Source organism: Panthera leo, chromosome C1, assembly GCF_018350215.1.
Source record: "Panthera leo isolate Ple1 chromosome C1, P.leo_Ple1_pat1.1, whole genome shotgun sequence".
NCBI classification, from domain to species: Eukaryota; Metazoa; Chordata; class Mammalia; order Carnivora; family Felidae; genus Panthera; species Panthera leo.
Window position 1 is genome coordinate 79,014,191 of NC_056686.1, and position 15,230 is coordinate 79,029,420.

Here is a 15,230-nt window from a genome sequence, read left to right on the forward strand (position 1 = left end):
AAACTGGAATAAAGGTTTCCATTCTCTAAGAATTACGTAATTATAAAAACTCAAAGCACATTTTAATTGTAGACTATCTTTTGAGCTTTTAAGAATACTTACTAAGCCCAGTTTTATTTATTTTTTTCCTAAGGCTTGGCTCTCTGAAGTTGAAGGCAAAACAGGTGGGAGAGGAGACAGAAGACATAGCAGTGACATAAATCATCTTGTAACACAGGGACGAGAAAGGTCACTTTTTGCATTTTATTTGTATTTTTTTCCCTCAAACTTTTTTTCACTTTTTTCTAAATTTCGTTCTAAATTTTGTTCTAAAATTCATTCTAAATTCCATACAGTTCTTTTTCTTCTTCCTTGATGTAATGGGTTTGGCTTTTAATAGCGTTAGTCTTATGAACCTAAATGATTTTGTTTCTTTACAGTAGTTACACATAAAATATGAAATTTCCCATTGCTGGTTTGTTCTAGTTTGTCATGCATCCAAAAACAAAGGTATGAACATAGAAAATTTGTGGAGCTACTGTCTGAAGGCATAGGCTCCTCAGACCTGGGAAGATTCCCTTAAGGTTTAGATGGAGTTGGATGGCTTATGCCGAAGAAAAACTTAACTGTTAAATTGCTCAAAGTTTTGTGAAGGAAAAAACAATATTTTTAGTTTGAGTCAGAGCTTCCAAAAGGCATTTTGCTAAGTTTCCATGCTTTCATACCATTTGTGACAGTTTCCCCCTCTGTGTATATGTCTCTCCCCACTCTGCCCCCACTAAGAGCCAACAAATTAGAATTCTCCTTAGAGAAAATTTGAGAGATCTAGTATCAAATCTTGGTTACTACTTACAGTGTAATTTGAGCAAGTCATTTTTAATGATCTCTGAGTCCCAGTTTCCTAAAATACAGAGATTAAGATCTCTATCATACAGGGGTGCCTGGATGGCTCAGTTGGTTAAGCATCGTCTGACTCTTGATTTTAGCTCAGGTCATGAACTCCCCTTTTGTGAGATCAGCCTTGCATCGGGCTCTGCCCTGACAGCACAGAGCATGCTTGGGATTCTCTCCTCCACTCTCCCCTTCCCATTCTCTATCTCAAAAATGCATAAACTTGAAATAGAAAAATAAAATACCTATCATATAGCGTTATTAGTAATAAATGAAGTAATGTACATAGAGCACCTCATAATAAAATATCTGGGAACAGTATGTGCTTGAGAAATGTTAGTTCTTCCTTCTCAAACTCTTACCACTTTTTGAAAGAGTACCTGTATATCAAGAGAAACCCACAACTATACTGGTTTTCTTACTAGTTAAAACCTAGATTAAAGTAATCTAATCTCTCTTGTTTGTGTTATTTAAGAACGTGGCTTTTAGGCATACTAAAAGTGCTTTTAATTTCTGATCATACAGATTTTCCATTATCTTGTTCAGTTATTTGATTCTTTAGCAAAATTATTAACATTTTTTCTCTCTTTGACTTAAAAAGTATTTTAAGGAAAAAGATGCCTATGGGTTTATCTGTTCTTTTGGATTTTCTGAGTTTTACTAACCTCCCTGTTAGTATGCTTAATTGGAAGTTAACTTTATTAGGAGTCTTTTTGCTTTCAGTGACAATAAATATGAAAAGGGATTTTATCGGCTTGCTTTAGGGAGAGCTTGGTCTAAGAGCTCAGATGATATCCGCAGGACTGTTTCTCTCCACCTCACAGTTCTACCTTCCATTATATTGGCTTCATTTGAAGGCTTCATATGGTGATCTTCCAAAGCACTGGGCTCATATTTCTCCAGGTCCAAGTCCAGTGGAAAAGGAAGGGAGGGAGCTTCTCTTCAGTCCTAAGGAAAAGTCTCTGTGGGTCTTTTCTATCTGACCAGGTTATAAGCCTACTCGTTAACTATTCACTCTGACCACACAAGTGCTGTGCTGAGACGGGCCCTCTGGAGCCAGGACAGAACTCCCCAGGAAGTCTGTGAACTGACCATGGGTCTGGGTGGGTCTCCTGTGGAATTTTAGGGTTCTTTTGCCAAAAGAGGAGGTGATAAATCCGGAATGATGAAAGGCAAGTATTCCCTACATTTCTCCATTTTATCTCTGGACCCAGTGATAGACCTATTTGTTGAATGCATGCCATATGCCTAGAACACTGTAATTTTTTAGTTTCAGGAACTTCAACAAAGAAGCATTTTGTATTGCAGGCAATTTATATATATCATAAACATTTAAGAAAATGAAGGCTTAATTTGAACTGTGTCATTGATATTTAGTTCTGTGAATTGATCCTGAGATCAACCTTCAGATAGCATGAAAAGTTTCCATCTTTGTGATACTTGATGAGATAAACTTCTATGTTTTATAGTCCTGAGGGAAGTTACACTGATGATGCAAACCAAGAAGTCCGAGGGCCACCCCAACAACATGGTCATCACAATGAGTTCGATGATGAATTTGAAGATGACGATCCCTTGCCTGCTATTGGACACTGCAAAGCTATCTACCCTTTTGATGGTATGATTTTCTTTTGTATTTGATAACATTGGTTCCTTAAAGTCTGTATACACTGAAACATGTACTTAGGTGTCCTTAGCTAAATAATACATTGTCAGAAAATTATAATTCCAGCTCATTAGTATGAATATTTTTGTTTAACTGTATTACAAATAGAGGTTTTTCTTTTATACATGACGCTGAAAGAAAATTACCGGTGTTATCAGCATCCTAGTACAGATTTTTATTTGACTGTCAACTTTGGTTGATACAGAATTTAATTTCCCCCAGAGATCTTACTAATGCTACATGTAATCACTAAATTTAAGCAGCTTGAGCAGGTGGCTCAGAACCTAGGAAGTGGAAGTCTAGTGGATGCCACTATAAGCTCTTCCTTGTAACTTGCTAACATTGAGAGACAGGTACAAGGCAAATGGCATAGCTAAATGTCCCTATTATAGCTTGACTCTGTACGTCATATTTTCTGGTGAGAAAAGGAGAGAATGTAGTAGCTTCTGACTATGCCATCCTTCCCCTGTGAGAGGTGGGGAGCAATCCCTGTGAGGGAAGGAAGACATTGTGGTTCTCTCTTGCAGATTTTTCTGCTTGTGGACTTGAAAAATCCTTTTCCTCAATTCTGAGGAGCAGAGTAACACTTTCACAAATAAATTGTTATAAAATGGCATATGACTTAAGGTCCTTCCCCACCCATCCGTTGTATTAGTTTTAAAGTTGAGTAAAGTTTTTAATTACTCCTCATTCTGAGAAAATAATACTGAATAAGGGCTTGCTATAATGTGACCTAGAGAATTTAACATGTTAAATGAAGACTGATTTGTGGAAACTGTTACTGCTAAGTGGGTTGGGAGTGGTTGGCAATGGGGAAGAAAGAGAGCCCTGAGGTTCATGAGGTTTTGAAGGAAGTTTGTGCTTTGTGGCTGTGACTATTCTGCTTTCACCGTCACCAGAGGTGAACCTGTGTTTTTGTCTGCTCTCTTTCAAAACTATATTCTTCTTTCTTCCCGCCCTCTCACAGTCTTAATATTTTCCTGATTTACACGTCATGAATTTTCTAGACAGCAGTGCCACTCAGATTTGGGAAAAGAGTTGGAGAAGTGAAATAGGAGTTAGAATATCCTGTAAAATCATATAATGTCATTGAGCTCAGATACTTCATCTGTTATATGGGGGTGATATTAATAATGCCAGTTTCCCAGGGCCACTGTCCAGTTCCAGGGAGATAGTGTTATATATGAAAGTGTTGGATAAACTACAAAAGCATCATAGAGCTGTTGCTAATAAGATCTTGTCACTGGGCTCTTGGTTCTAGGTATGTTGAAATCTAGTAGAGTTTCATGTTGTTTTGTGTTGTATTTGTAACTTTTACTCGAAATTATTACTTTAATTACACTTGTGCTGTGAAAATTCTCATTTAGGACATAATGAAGGTACCCTGGCAATGAAAGAAGGTGAAGTTCTATACATCATTGAGGAAGACAAAGGTGATGGTTGGACAAGAGCTCGGAGACAGAACGGTGAAGAAGGCTACGTTCCCACATCATACATAGATGTAACTCTAGAGAAAAACAGTAAAGGTGCAGTAACTTACATCTAAACTAACCAGGCAGCTTTGTGACATGTATGACATAGGAACAATAATGGAAAATGGAAACACATTCAATGGGTGGGAAAACATAAGAAAACTTAAAGAGCATCCAAGATACATTGTTCACTATGTGAGCTGAGTGTAGGGTTTATCTTAAAGATGTGAATAGTACCACAAGAAACCGTTCTCATGATGTTTTACCATTTGAGTGACATTGGTGTGAAGCTTAATTGATGCCTTTTGCTTTATGTCCTGCTTAAGTCTCTGTGAAAGATTTGTGCTTTTCTGCCTTATAAGTTATAGAATTTGATCTTTGGGCAGGAATCCATAGATAGAAAGCCCCCTTCACCCAACACACACTTTGCTTCTGAAAACACAGTGACTGTAGTGAATTTAAATAAGTAAAACTGCTCTGAAATGCTATAGAAAGCTGGCTCCCAAAAGAGTGGTTTAGCATAGGAGTTTGAGTTTTTGTAGCTACAGTTTTTAGGAAGGAAAGTCATAGTTGGCTTATTGAAAGAATAAGAAATACAGTCATTTTCATTTTCCTCCCTATTCTTTGCTTTGGTTTCCTAAAGGAAGAAAACAAGCACCTCAAACATAAATCTATTTCAGTAGTAGGCTAATCAAGAGACCTGCAAAATAAGCCCACCTGGTCCAGCTCTTGAGTGAATAAAATGGTTTTCTTCTGAGACCTGAAAATATTTTCATCTAGTATACTACAAATTTTTAATAATGTATAAGCTTCCTTCCAAATTAATGCTTGTATTTTTCATCTTGAATATGTCTTTGGGGAAATACCGTTTTGGTGATTGTTTAGCATTTAGCAGTTATACGTAGGAAAATAGATTCTAAGTACACTGAGAGGAAATCTTGAAGGCAAGTCCTGGCAAATTTTACTTTGAAAACTTTTGACTGACTGGGTTGAATGACTATATCTTTATCACCATTTAGGGCATTTCCTCATTTTGGCTAAATCATCAATTCAAGATTATTTTTTCCCATTAATTTCAACAAGCATTTGTTGGAAATACTGTACCATAAAGGATTGTGCAGTGCTGGTCATGTGGGGAAGTAAAGTGAGGAAGCCCCTTAAGAGACTGGTCCTTTAATTTTGCTCATGTCCCAGATTTTTCTGGTGTTCTCACATAGCTGACTGTAAAATAATTTTAGGACAGACACTTTGGGGACAGACACTTTAAACTGAACACCCCTTTTGGTCTTACCAAAGGTCTTCAGTAATTGTTCTTTTCTTTTTCCTCCTGGACTACAGGTTCCTGAAGAGGGTTTCTGAGGAAATGGGCAAGATGTTGAAGGAGGTTACATGCAGCTGCTTTTAGGGGGAGGGTATTAGAGTTGTCAGGCTCAAACAGAGAGTGAGAGAAGCAAGTTGCATGAGTGCATGCAGACGTTTTTTGTTTTGTTTTTTTTTTTTAAACTAACTTCATTATCATTTCCATACATTGTTTTAAAAAAATCACTGTAATACCAATCCTTAAATTGGTCATTCACAATTATTCACATAAAGGGAACAAGCCGAAAATGGCTAACCTTTTTTTTCCATTTCTTTTACTGATGTCTAAATCAGAAAGAATGCAGAGCTCTCATTAAATTTGTCTTCTCTTTGGCTGTCCCAACAGGACTGTCTATCCCAGCTCTGTTCTAATTGGCTTTTAGACCCGTCGTCTGTTAGAACCCTCGCCATTTGTCAGTGTCTGCCTGCGTCACCTCTGTGCTTGCTTAACATCCTGTTGCATGTCTAGAGTGATTGGGCTAGATTTTTCAGGCATGTCTTTATAATCCCTTGTTCTCGTCAAAGCCTTTGTTTTGTTTTACATTTGTAGTGCAAGTCACTTTGTCAGACATCTCCAGCACTAATGTTTCCATCCTAGTATTCGTGTACGCTGCTATAACTTCCCCACTACAAACATTCCAGTTTGGGCATGATGAAGAAGTAGTTTGTGGACCTGAAGTGTCTGTGATAAGAAAAAGAAAACATCTCTGCTCTAGCCTACAGCCCGGTTGAAAGAACTCTGAAACGTGATCCATCTTCACCTCAGTCTGGGAAGAATCTATAGTCAGCACTGAAATCCTGGCATAATAAACACACAAGATCCTCACCACCTCAAGACACAGGACTGTTGTCAGAAGTCAGCTGCTTCCATTCAAATGCTGCCTTAAACTAGAGTGCCTAAACCTGTCGATTGCCAACACTACCACTACAGTATCCCACAAAGGGCTTTATGTGTCAGCTCGGTGCGACCTCCTTTAACTCGGCAGCGCTGCCACGGGTGCCGATGTAGCCTTGGTAGGTGGCTTTTAGAGCTCTACCATGTGTGATGGTGCATCTTCAAATTTATGCATCAGACTAAAGACATGTCCAAGTCCATTTTACTTTACTCAGTGTTTTTAGGAGAAGTTTTATGGACTCCCCCCCCCCCCCCCCCCCCGCCTCCCCATTGTGTTTTAATTTGGGGTGACCATGTTCTTATTAAAATGGTAGTCTGTTTCCAAGTGATGCTTTTGTTTCAACCAGATAAAATTTAGTGAAACTTTGTAATGATCTATGTGCACTTTTACTTGTACAATGGAAATTCCTGTATGTTTATACTTGTAAATATAATTGTTGTTAGTGCGCCTGTTGCTCATGTTGTCCTGCCTCGCATTTGTGATTCTGTTAATGACTTGTATCTTAACTAATTTCTTAGTAGTGTTTAATAGGGAGATGGGCATGGGTGGGGGGATATTTGTACCACAGAAGCTTCATTAATTTTGTTCTTTACTGTTTTGAGGGAAGAAAGAACGTGAAATGGGTCTGTGTATTATTGGATTTTAAGCAATATTTTAGAAGCTGTGTGACTGCTTTAATAATTCTTTCCCAGTGTTATTTGAATCCTACTAGCAGTTATACTAAAGCTGAATGACAATTGTGTGAAAGTTAATGCCTTCATAAGATCAAGTGCACCCCTGTTACACAGCTGACATATAGCGTATTACCTTTGAGGCTAGTAAACTATGAAGTTTAGATTTTGAATCTCTTTACAGGGTTATTTATATAATGTGACATTATTCAATACTGACAGACTACATAAAGTAGTTTTAAAATCTAGTGCTATTTTTATTTTAAAGGTTAGCAATGAGGAGGAAATGTGATCTGGCTGTGTTTGTCCTCTGTACAAAGCCTGAAGTGCTTGTGTTTTTTTGGCTGACGGCCACAGAGGGCAAAGTTTAAGGCTTTCTTGTAAGGACTAACTGTTCTTTTCAGGCTACTGTTTGTTTTTCTCAAAGCAGGATTTGCTTCCGTAGGAGGCAAGGTCCTTCACGTGGCATAGTGCAACCTGTACGTGGGTTATTACAATAGGACAGACATTTGTACTTGCACAGTTTAAATCATTCTTAAATCATTCTTAAATTTTGAACATGTGAATTGTCCAAAAGAAATCTTTAATTTTTCAGTAATTTTTACTCTTTTTGTGCACATGTTGATTTCTTAATGGTAAATGCTTTGTTTAAGATAGTGTTCTCTGTTGAGAATATTTTCATGGAATAAAACAATCTTTTCATGGTCAGTTAAGGTGTATAGTGTGTTATCTATCTCTTACTCCTACGTGAACTAAAGAGATGTCATGATTTTGTTCTTGGGTGTGCTAAATGCCTGATGATACAAAGTAGATGACAAGTTCTATAAGTGGAAGCATCTGTGTGGAGTGACTTTTTTTGCAAAGCAGTTTTGGAAATTTTATTTTAGTTTCTTTCAAGCTTTCCTAAAGGGGGGGGGAAGCTGTTTCTTTAGAGTAAATTTAAATTGAGTGTGGTAATTTGAACTTTTTATCTTTATTCTACTGTAGCTGTGTTGCACAAACTTTCCTTTTAAACTGTCTTCTCCTCTGCGTCCATAAGAAGTGACCCTACGCCACATACCTCAGTCTGCCCACAGGCTGGACAGCATTTACTGTGCTTCTGCTTGAATTCCTGGTCAGAGAGCACCTGGTCTTCCTGGCATTTCAAAACATGGGAAGGTATCGTTTGCTACAGTTAGTGTCACGTCTGTTGTTTTAGGTAATCTTAATTGCAGAAGATTCAGCTTTTTAAAGGGGCAAATATGAAGCTATGACTGTTAACTTCTAGAAACCCCAAAAGAGAATAAAACTCAGGGTTAATCCTGAACAAGGAGGGGTCTCTGTTGTTGTGATTAATAGAGATCTATGCCAAGCTTGGAAGTGGCAGGAAAACAGTGTCAGTAACAAAAACTCAAAACAATGAAAAGGGCTTTTGCTATCTGAACTGAGATCAGGGAAGTCAAATCCAACTTGCTAGGGAAAGATAACATCCCTGTAACAATCTCAAGAGGAAAATGATCTCCAGACTTGTTGAAAAGGATAGATTTTCTTTGTGAGAAGCTATTAGTTTAGACAAAAAAATCTAAAGAAACACCAAACCTATTTCAATGAGCTCATCATATACCTGGGGTCAAATGCATTCCTGAGTATAGTTACTGTGAGTAAGAAACTACAGAAAATAGAAGAGGTGCCAAAAGATTAGAGATGGAAAAATACAGGTGAGGAGTAAGTTCTGAAAAGTTTGACAACTCTTAAAAGTACTTGACAATTTTGTCAGCATTTAAGAGAAAATGTGATGGACAACTGACCTAGATCCTAAGCTGAGAACAGGCCACATCAAATTAACCTCATTCCTTTCTTTAGATACAACTGGGAAACTCAACAGACATAAATGTCTTGACTCCAGCACAGTTTCAGCATTTGACAGAATTTCTTACTCATTCTTGTAAGGTGGTGATAGCATTATTGTAGAAAATGGGAGCTCACAATAAAGCTGACTTGGTAAACCCAGAATATCAACCCCGAGGAAAACTTCTTGTGGAAGATATGTATGAACCATACATAATAAATGTAAATCTGCCACCCAACTTAAATAGAAAATTCCTCTTCCTCTCCTTCAAGGATAACCACTATCCTGAATTTCTTTGTTTTTCTTAGTTTTACCACAAGCATATTTTTTCCAAAACGTGATTAGCTTTCCATGTTTTTGCATAAAGTATAACGAATATAAGTTCCAGTACATGGAGGTTTATCTCAAAAACCACACGTGATACTTTGTGATGCATTTCTGGTTTGAGCACTGGGGACAAAGCTGAAGGACTTACAGTAGATTTACTATTATTTCAAGTGTTGGGGAATCTTATCTGATTTTGTAAGCCCTTGAGTGGGAAGAGGAACCTGGGCAACCAATCTAAAGAGGATCTCATCTGTTCATCCTCCCAGAGAAATGCCTCATCCTGCTGAAGGGCAACATGTGTCTAAGCTCTGGTAGCAGCTGGGAAGATTGGAAGGGAGTGTGGCAGGCAGGCACAGGTGTTTAGGGACGTAGCCCCTTGTGGTGCAGTAATGGCCCTTTAGTTTGTTTTGTTTTGTTTTTTTTTTAACATTTTGGCAACTTGTTCTGTGGTGGAGAGTGGCCTGTCGTGTGCACTGAAGAGGCATGAGGCTAGTGACTCTTCCACGATTCTCCTACCCAGAAGAGTATGCTCTAAAGCAAGTGATAACACAACTGCTCTTTTCTTCCCTCTCTTCCCTTGGCTGATCTCCAGACAGGAGTATCATGTTGTTTGCCCTCCCCATCTCTACAAGTTCACCCTTCTTGACCTAACCAAGCTGCTCATCCAACCAGTCATTGTTTCTTGGTTGGCCAATGCAGGGGCTGGGGGCAGTTTTGGGTATGAAATGAGACAGAAACACAAGTTTCCAGTTCCGGCAACCAAGATCATCAGTCCCCACCCAATTAGCCCCGTCTTCTCACCCTTTATCTCTAGTTGGGAGCACCTGCCACTAGCTCTTGGCATATAGCCAGCACCCAGGTGGTACTATCCTGTCTGTTAAGATGGGGATCAGCTGCATGTCCCTTCTCTTCAGGTGCCAAACAGCATATTCGTTAATGACTACCAATTGAATGGGGTAAGTCCTTGGAAGAGTTTGCATCCGCATATGAGGGTATCATTTAGCTGGTGGGAGCCATGTCAAAAAAATTCTACCAACCCACCTGTTGAAACAAGTGATTTGGAAATTATTAGTGATTGCTGAATGATTTGTGCTACTTTCATCACTTGATAAAGTTTTATTGTGTAGTTGGTTTATTTAAAGAATACAAGGGTTGGGTCCCCTGGGTGGCTCAATAGGTTACACATCCGACTTTGGCTCAGGTCACGATCTTATGGTTGGGGAGTTTGAGCCCCATGTCAGGCTCTGCTGACATTTCGGGGCCTGGAGCCTGCTTCAGATCTTGTGTCTCCCTCTTTCACTGACCCTCCCCTGCTTGCGCTCTCTTTCTCAAAAATAAGTAAACATTAGAAAAAATAAAGGGTTTATTTTCTTGATTTACACATTGACATCTATTGTTGATTCATATATGAATTATATATTAAGATTTAAATATTTTGAATATTGTATGGTATCTTCTGAGACTTGGTTTTTCACTCAGAGCTCTAAGATTTATCCATGTTTATGCATAGTTCATTTTAGTGTGTATAATTCATTTTAGTGTGTATAGTATTCCATTATATAAATACACAATTTATCCATCCTCTTGATGGACAATTGGGCTATGTCCTGAATTTTGCTTGCATAAACAATGCTGCTGTGCACATTCTATGCATGTTTACAGATACAAGAGTTCTGTATTGCTAGTTTATGGGTTATATTTATCTTCAGTTTAAAAAAAAAAAAATGCCACATTTTTCCTTCACAGTGATTATAACAGTTCTACATACCTACAACTTGTATATCAAGGTTACTTAGGCTCCATATCCTGGCCAATTTTTGTCATTTCGACAGATGAAAATGGTATGTATCTTTAATTTGCTTTTCCTTGTTTACTGATGAAGTTAAACATACTTTGCATTTTCTGTGAAAAGCCTGTTTTTATCTTTTGCCCATTTTTTTCTGGTTATCTTTCCATATCTATTCATGGGAATTCTTTATGTATTAAGGATGCTAATTAGTTATTTTGCTGTGTAGCATAATAAAACTGGCTTAGTTTCTCAGGAGGCTGCAGTCAAGGTGTCAGTCACATGATTGTTGGCCAGCCTCAGGACCTTGCCGTGTGGATTTCTTCATAGGGATGCTCAGAACATGGCATCTTGCTTGCCTCAGGGATCCAAGAGAAAAAGACAGAAGCTGTAGTTTTTGTAACCTAATCTCAGACATGATACAGCATTACTTCTGCCCCATGTACTTGGTAATGCAGAGCAAACCTGGTACAGTGTAGGAGGGGACAACAGAAGGGTGTGAACACCAGGCTGCAGGGACGGTCAGTGACCATTGTTGGAGGCTGCCTACCATACTAATCTTTGGTTAATTTCATGTCTTTTTAGTAACATCTCTTTGTTCTTTCAATTTATGACCTCTTTTGATGAGTAGAAGTCTGTTTTAATGTAGATTGACCAATCTTTTATATTTAATGTTTTCTGTCTAGTTTAAGAAATTCATCCTTGATTCAAAGTAAAAAGGATATTCTAGATTTCCTTCTAAATGTGTTATAGTTTTGCCTTTTGCATGTATGTTATTTTGGTGTATGATAGGAGGCAAGGGGCTGTTTTCTTCCCTTTCATTTGCTTAACCAGTTGTCCAAGAATTATTTAAAAAGTCATCCTTTCCCTCACTGATTGCCAAAGTTCTGTCATTTATCAAATTTCCAATGACAATTTAATTACTGTAGCTTAATAATCAGCTTTTAGATCTAGTAGAACAGATTCCCCCCTCCCTCCATCTTAACTTCCTAGGATGGTGTTGACTACTTCTAGCCATGTAAATTTTAGGAAAACCTGATAAAGCTTGAAAAATCCTGTTGGATTTTGATTGGGATTGCATTGAGCTTATAGGTCATTTTAAGAACTAGTATCTCTGATACCAAATTTTGAAATCTAGGAACATGATGCTCCCGTTCATTTACTTTTCTTCAGATGTTTAAAGTTAAAAATTTTTTTCACCAAATTCTTGTACATCTTTTGTTAAAACCATTCCTAGGTATCACATTTTTTTTGCAAATGTTTTAATACCTTGTTATAAAGTATACGTTCAGAGAAATGCATAAAACTTAAATGTAAGCTTAAGTTACTAGAAAGTCAACACTTGGGTCTGGAAATACAACATTACCAGCACTCCAGACTCCCAATGTGTCCTCCTGATCACAACCTGTTCTCCTATAATTATCCTGACCTTTTCTAACGCACTTTACTTTTTTATGTATTTTTATGCTTTATGTTTCTTAGAGTATAAGGTGGTTTTGTGTTAAATCTAGAATGCTCTTTTAACTGGCAGGTTCAGTGTATTTATGTTTGTAATGATTATTGATAAATTTGGACCTATTTCTGTCATTTTTGTGCCTGCTATTCATCTCACTTTACTGTCTCTTTACATATATATTTTTTTATTTTCTCCATTTTTTCTTCCACTGTTTGAAACTTTGACCCTAATTTTTCTTAATAGCATTTACCCTTGACATTCTATATACTTAAAGCTAATCAGTATGTTTAATTCTTCTACCGATGAGAAGAATAACACTTGATCAGAACTCTAGTAACGAATGTCCCCATTCCTGGCTTATGTTGTTTTAATTAACTTTTCAACCTCACATGGTAGACACTGTTGTTTTAATATACCTAAAAGCCTACCAGTTTCTCTGCTTGACAGTCCTTAAGTCTCCACCCTTTCTTCTAGATGAATTGCTTCCTCCCCACCCCACTTTCTTTCCTTCTGGAACTGTTAGCACAGAGCCAGACTCGGGTCCCGAACTCATTGAACCACGTTGAGTTTGCTCTGAGCCAAAGTTGGATGCTTAACTGAGCCACCTAGGCGCCCCTCTAGTTGCTCTTTTAAACTATGGCTTTTTTTTTTTTTCCCCACCCCAGGGCATCTGGGGCTGCTGTGGGCTAGGGGCCTGGGGCTCACCAAGGTGGCAGGCCGGCTATGGTGCCAGGACCATGTTCCTATCTGCACTGTTAAGGTGAAAGGGAAACAATGGTGCTCATTAGTCTCTCTGACCCAGAGAGTTCCAGCAGCTCCCCAACTATTTGGCAGAGTGCTAGGGCTAGTTCATGTTCTAGTAGCCCTTTTAAACCATGGCACTTTTTTTTTTTCCTGTGCCCCAGGGCAAACGAATCTGCTCACGGTTTTTCAGTACCATCCTTCTTCACTGCAGTTCGCAGCTTTGGGTGTGTGTGTGTGGGGGGGGGGGGGTCCCCTTTGTTACTGTGTCACCATCCCTCTTGCTGTTCTCTGTGTGGTTTCTACCTCTTGTTGAGCAGAAGCTGTTCAGTCAGCTCTCAGTTCTTTAGGAGGAATTGCTCTATAAATAGGTGTAAATTTGGTGTATCTGTGGAAGAGGTGAGTTCAGGGTCTTCCTGTGTTGCCATCTGGGACTGGAAGCTCACAGTCCCATTAGTTTCAAATGCATTGATGTCATGAAATATACTAACATCTGGGTACCTACTTTATATCAGGTGCTGTGTTGCACACAGGATGTGAGGAGGTTAACCTGACCAAAGTCAACTGCTAGCAAACACCACAGGTCTGCCCTATATAACTATTCAGTCTCCCAGGCCGAACCTTAAATTCTCCATCCCACGTTCATTAATTTTGGTTTATTAGGATATAGTCTCTAGGGAAGAAGGTAGGAGATAAGATTATTCTATGCTGATGAGTTGTTTATTAAAGAGACTAGATAAAATTGTTTCACAAAAAGATATATTTTCATTTGACTATTTACATTTCTCATATTTAAAGAATATCATACAACTGATACCTTCTGAAATGTTTCATGCTTTTAAACTCTGTTCTATTTACACTTATCTGACAAGAAATTTAAAATGGTCAAACGCCTCAGTAATAGAAAGCAACCAGCCAACATAGCCAGATCTTCTCTTAAATTTGCTGATCAACATTAGCAATAGTTACCTTCATAATAAATTATCTTCATTTTAAAATCAGTAGTAATTTTAAACAATTCATAAATAAGTGTACTCTGTGCAATTTACATGTTTAATATCCTGTGGATACTAAAAGCTTGTATACTGTCAGATTTGCACATTGTTACTTTATCAAACAATAAGCCTTCCCAAAGAAGAAACTGGAGAAGCTTGAAATAATATCCTAAGGTATTCTCGAGTTATCAAAGCTCTGCCTGCTTTACTGGAGGAGGTTCCAATTTACGTGAGAGGGCAGTTAAAATCTGGTTGAATTTCTCATATCTTTCTGTCTGATTGACTTGTGCACCTTTGCTGCCCCATAGCAATCGCATTTGAAATTCAGTCTTGAAGATTTCACTCATTTCTTCATCTGGTTGAAAACCTAATATAAAAAGAGAACAGTTAATTCAGTTTTCGAATACAGACTGAAAGACTGACTACTTGCATAAGGTAGGTAGGATCAAAATAAACTTCATCTTGTATCAGAACTTTAAGAAGAGCCCCAAGGAAAAATCCAGGCTCTGTTTTCCATAAGGGAAGGGCAGAGCCCCATGGGTCAAGGACCTGAGCACTTTCAGAGAAGGGATACCAAGGAGACTCACTAAAACAGGACAGAATAAAATTGGTGTGCACAAGCCACTGTGGGAAAGTGTTTAAAGTACCTTGTTCTGTTTTTACAGCTTTCTTGATGTACAGTTTACGTGTCATGATTCTGCACAGTTTGATTTAGAATACCCTGTACAAGTTGTAGAACCATCCCCACCACTTTTAGAATATTTCTGTCACCCTCAGAAGTTACCTAGTGCCTCTTTGCTTTCTGTTGCTATTGTTTCACCTACAGATTTGATAGAAATGGAAACCTACAATGTGGCCTTTAGGTCTGGTTTATTTTGCATCATGTTTTTGAGAGTATTCCATGTTGTTGCCTGTTATCAATTCATTCCTTTTCACTGCTGAGTAGTATTCAGTTATACAGACATTCCACGTTTTGTTTATCCATTTACCAACTGATAGATTCGGACTGTTTCCAGTTTCTGGCTGTTATGAATACTGTTGTAAACATTTGTATATAAGTCTTTGCGCGGACATGTGTTTTCTCTAGTAGAGGAATTACTGGGGCATATGGTAAATCTATGTTTATTTTAGAGAAACTGTCAAACTCTTTTCCAAAATGGTTG

The 15,230-nt window shown here is 38.1% G+C and overlaps 2 protein-coding genes across 7 annotated transcripts in view; one reads left to right on the forward strand and one right to left on the reverse strand.

The window, feature by feature from the left end:
* The window catches only part of FNBP1L (formin binding protein 1 like), a 127,667-nt gene extending 120,025 nt beyond the window's left edge, over window positions 1-7,642 (forward strand). For 3 of the 4 annotated variants that reach the window (XM_042952895.1, XM_042952891.1, XM_042952893.1), the window contains 3 exons: window positions 134-228; window positions 2,340-2,488; window positions 3,904-7,642. In XM_042952895.1, coding sequence (XP_042808829.1) covers window positions 134-228; window positions 2,340-2,488; window positions 3,904-4,082 — 423 coding nt within the window. In that variant the 3' untranslated portion in view covers window positions 4,083-7,642. The remainder of the gene's footprint in view (window positions 1-133; window positions 229-2,339; window positions 2,489-3,903) is intronic. The other variant, XM_042952892.1, reaches the window with a different exon arrangement.
* Window positions 7,643-13,787: 6,145 nt separating this feature from the next.
* Window positions 13,788-15,230, reverse strand: part of BCAR3 (BCAR3 adaptor protein, NSP family member) — a 242,236-nt gene continuing 240,793 nt past the window's right edge. For all 3 annotated transcript variants that reach the window (XM_042952897.1, XM_042952896.1, XM_042952898.1), the window contains one exon: window positions 13,788-14,434. In XM_042952897.1, coding sequence (XP_042808831.1) covers window positions 14,256-14,434 — 179 coding nt within the window. In that variant the 3' untranslated portion in view covers window positions 13,788-14,255. The remainder of the gene's footprint in view (window positions 14,435-15,230) is intronic.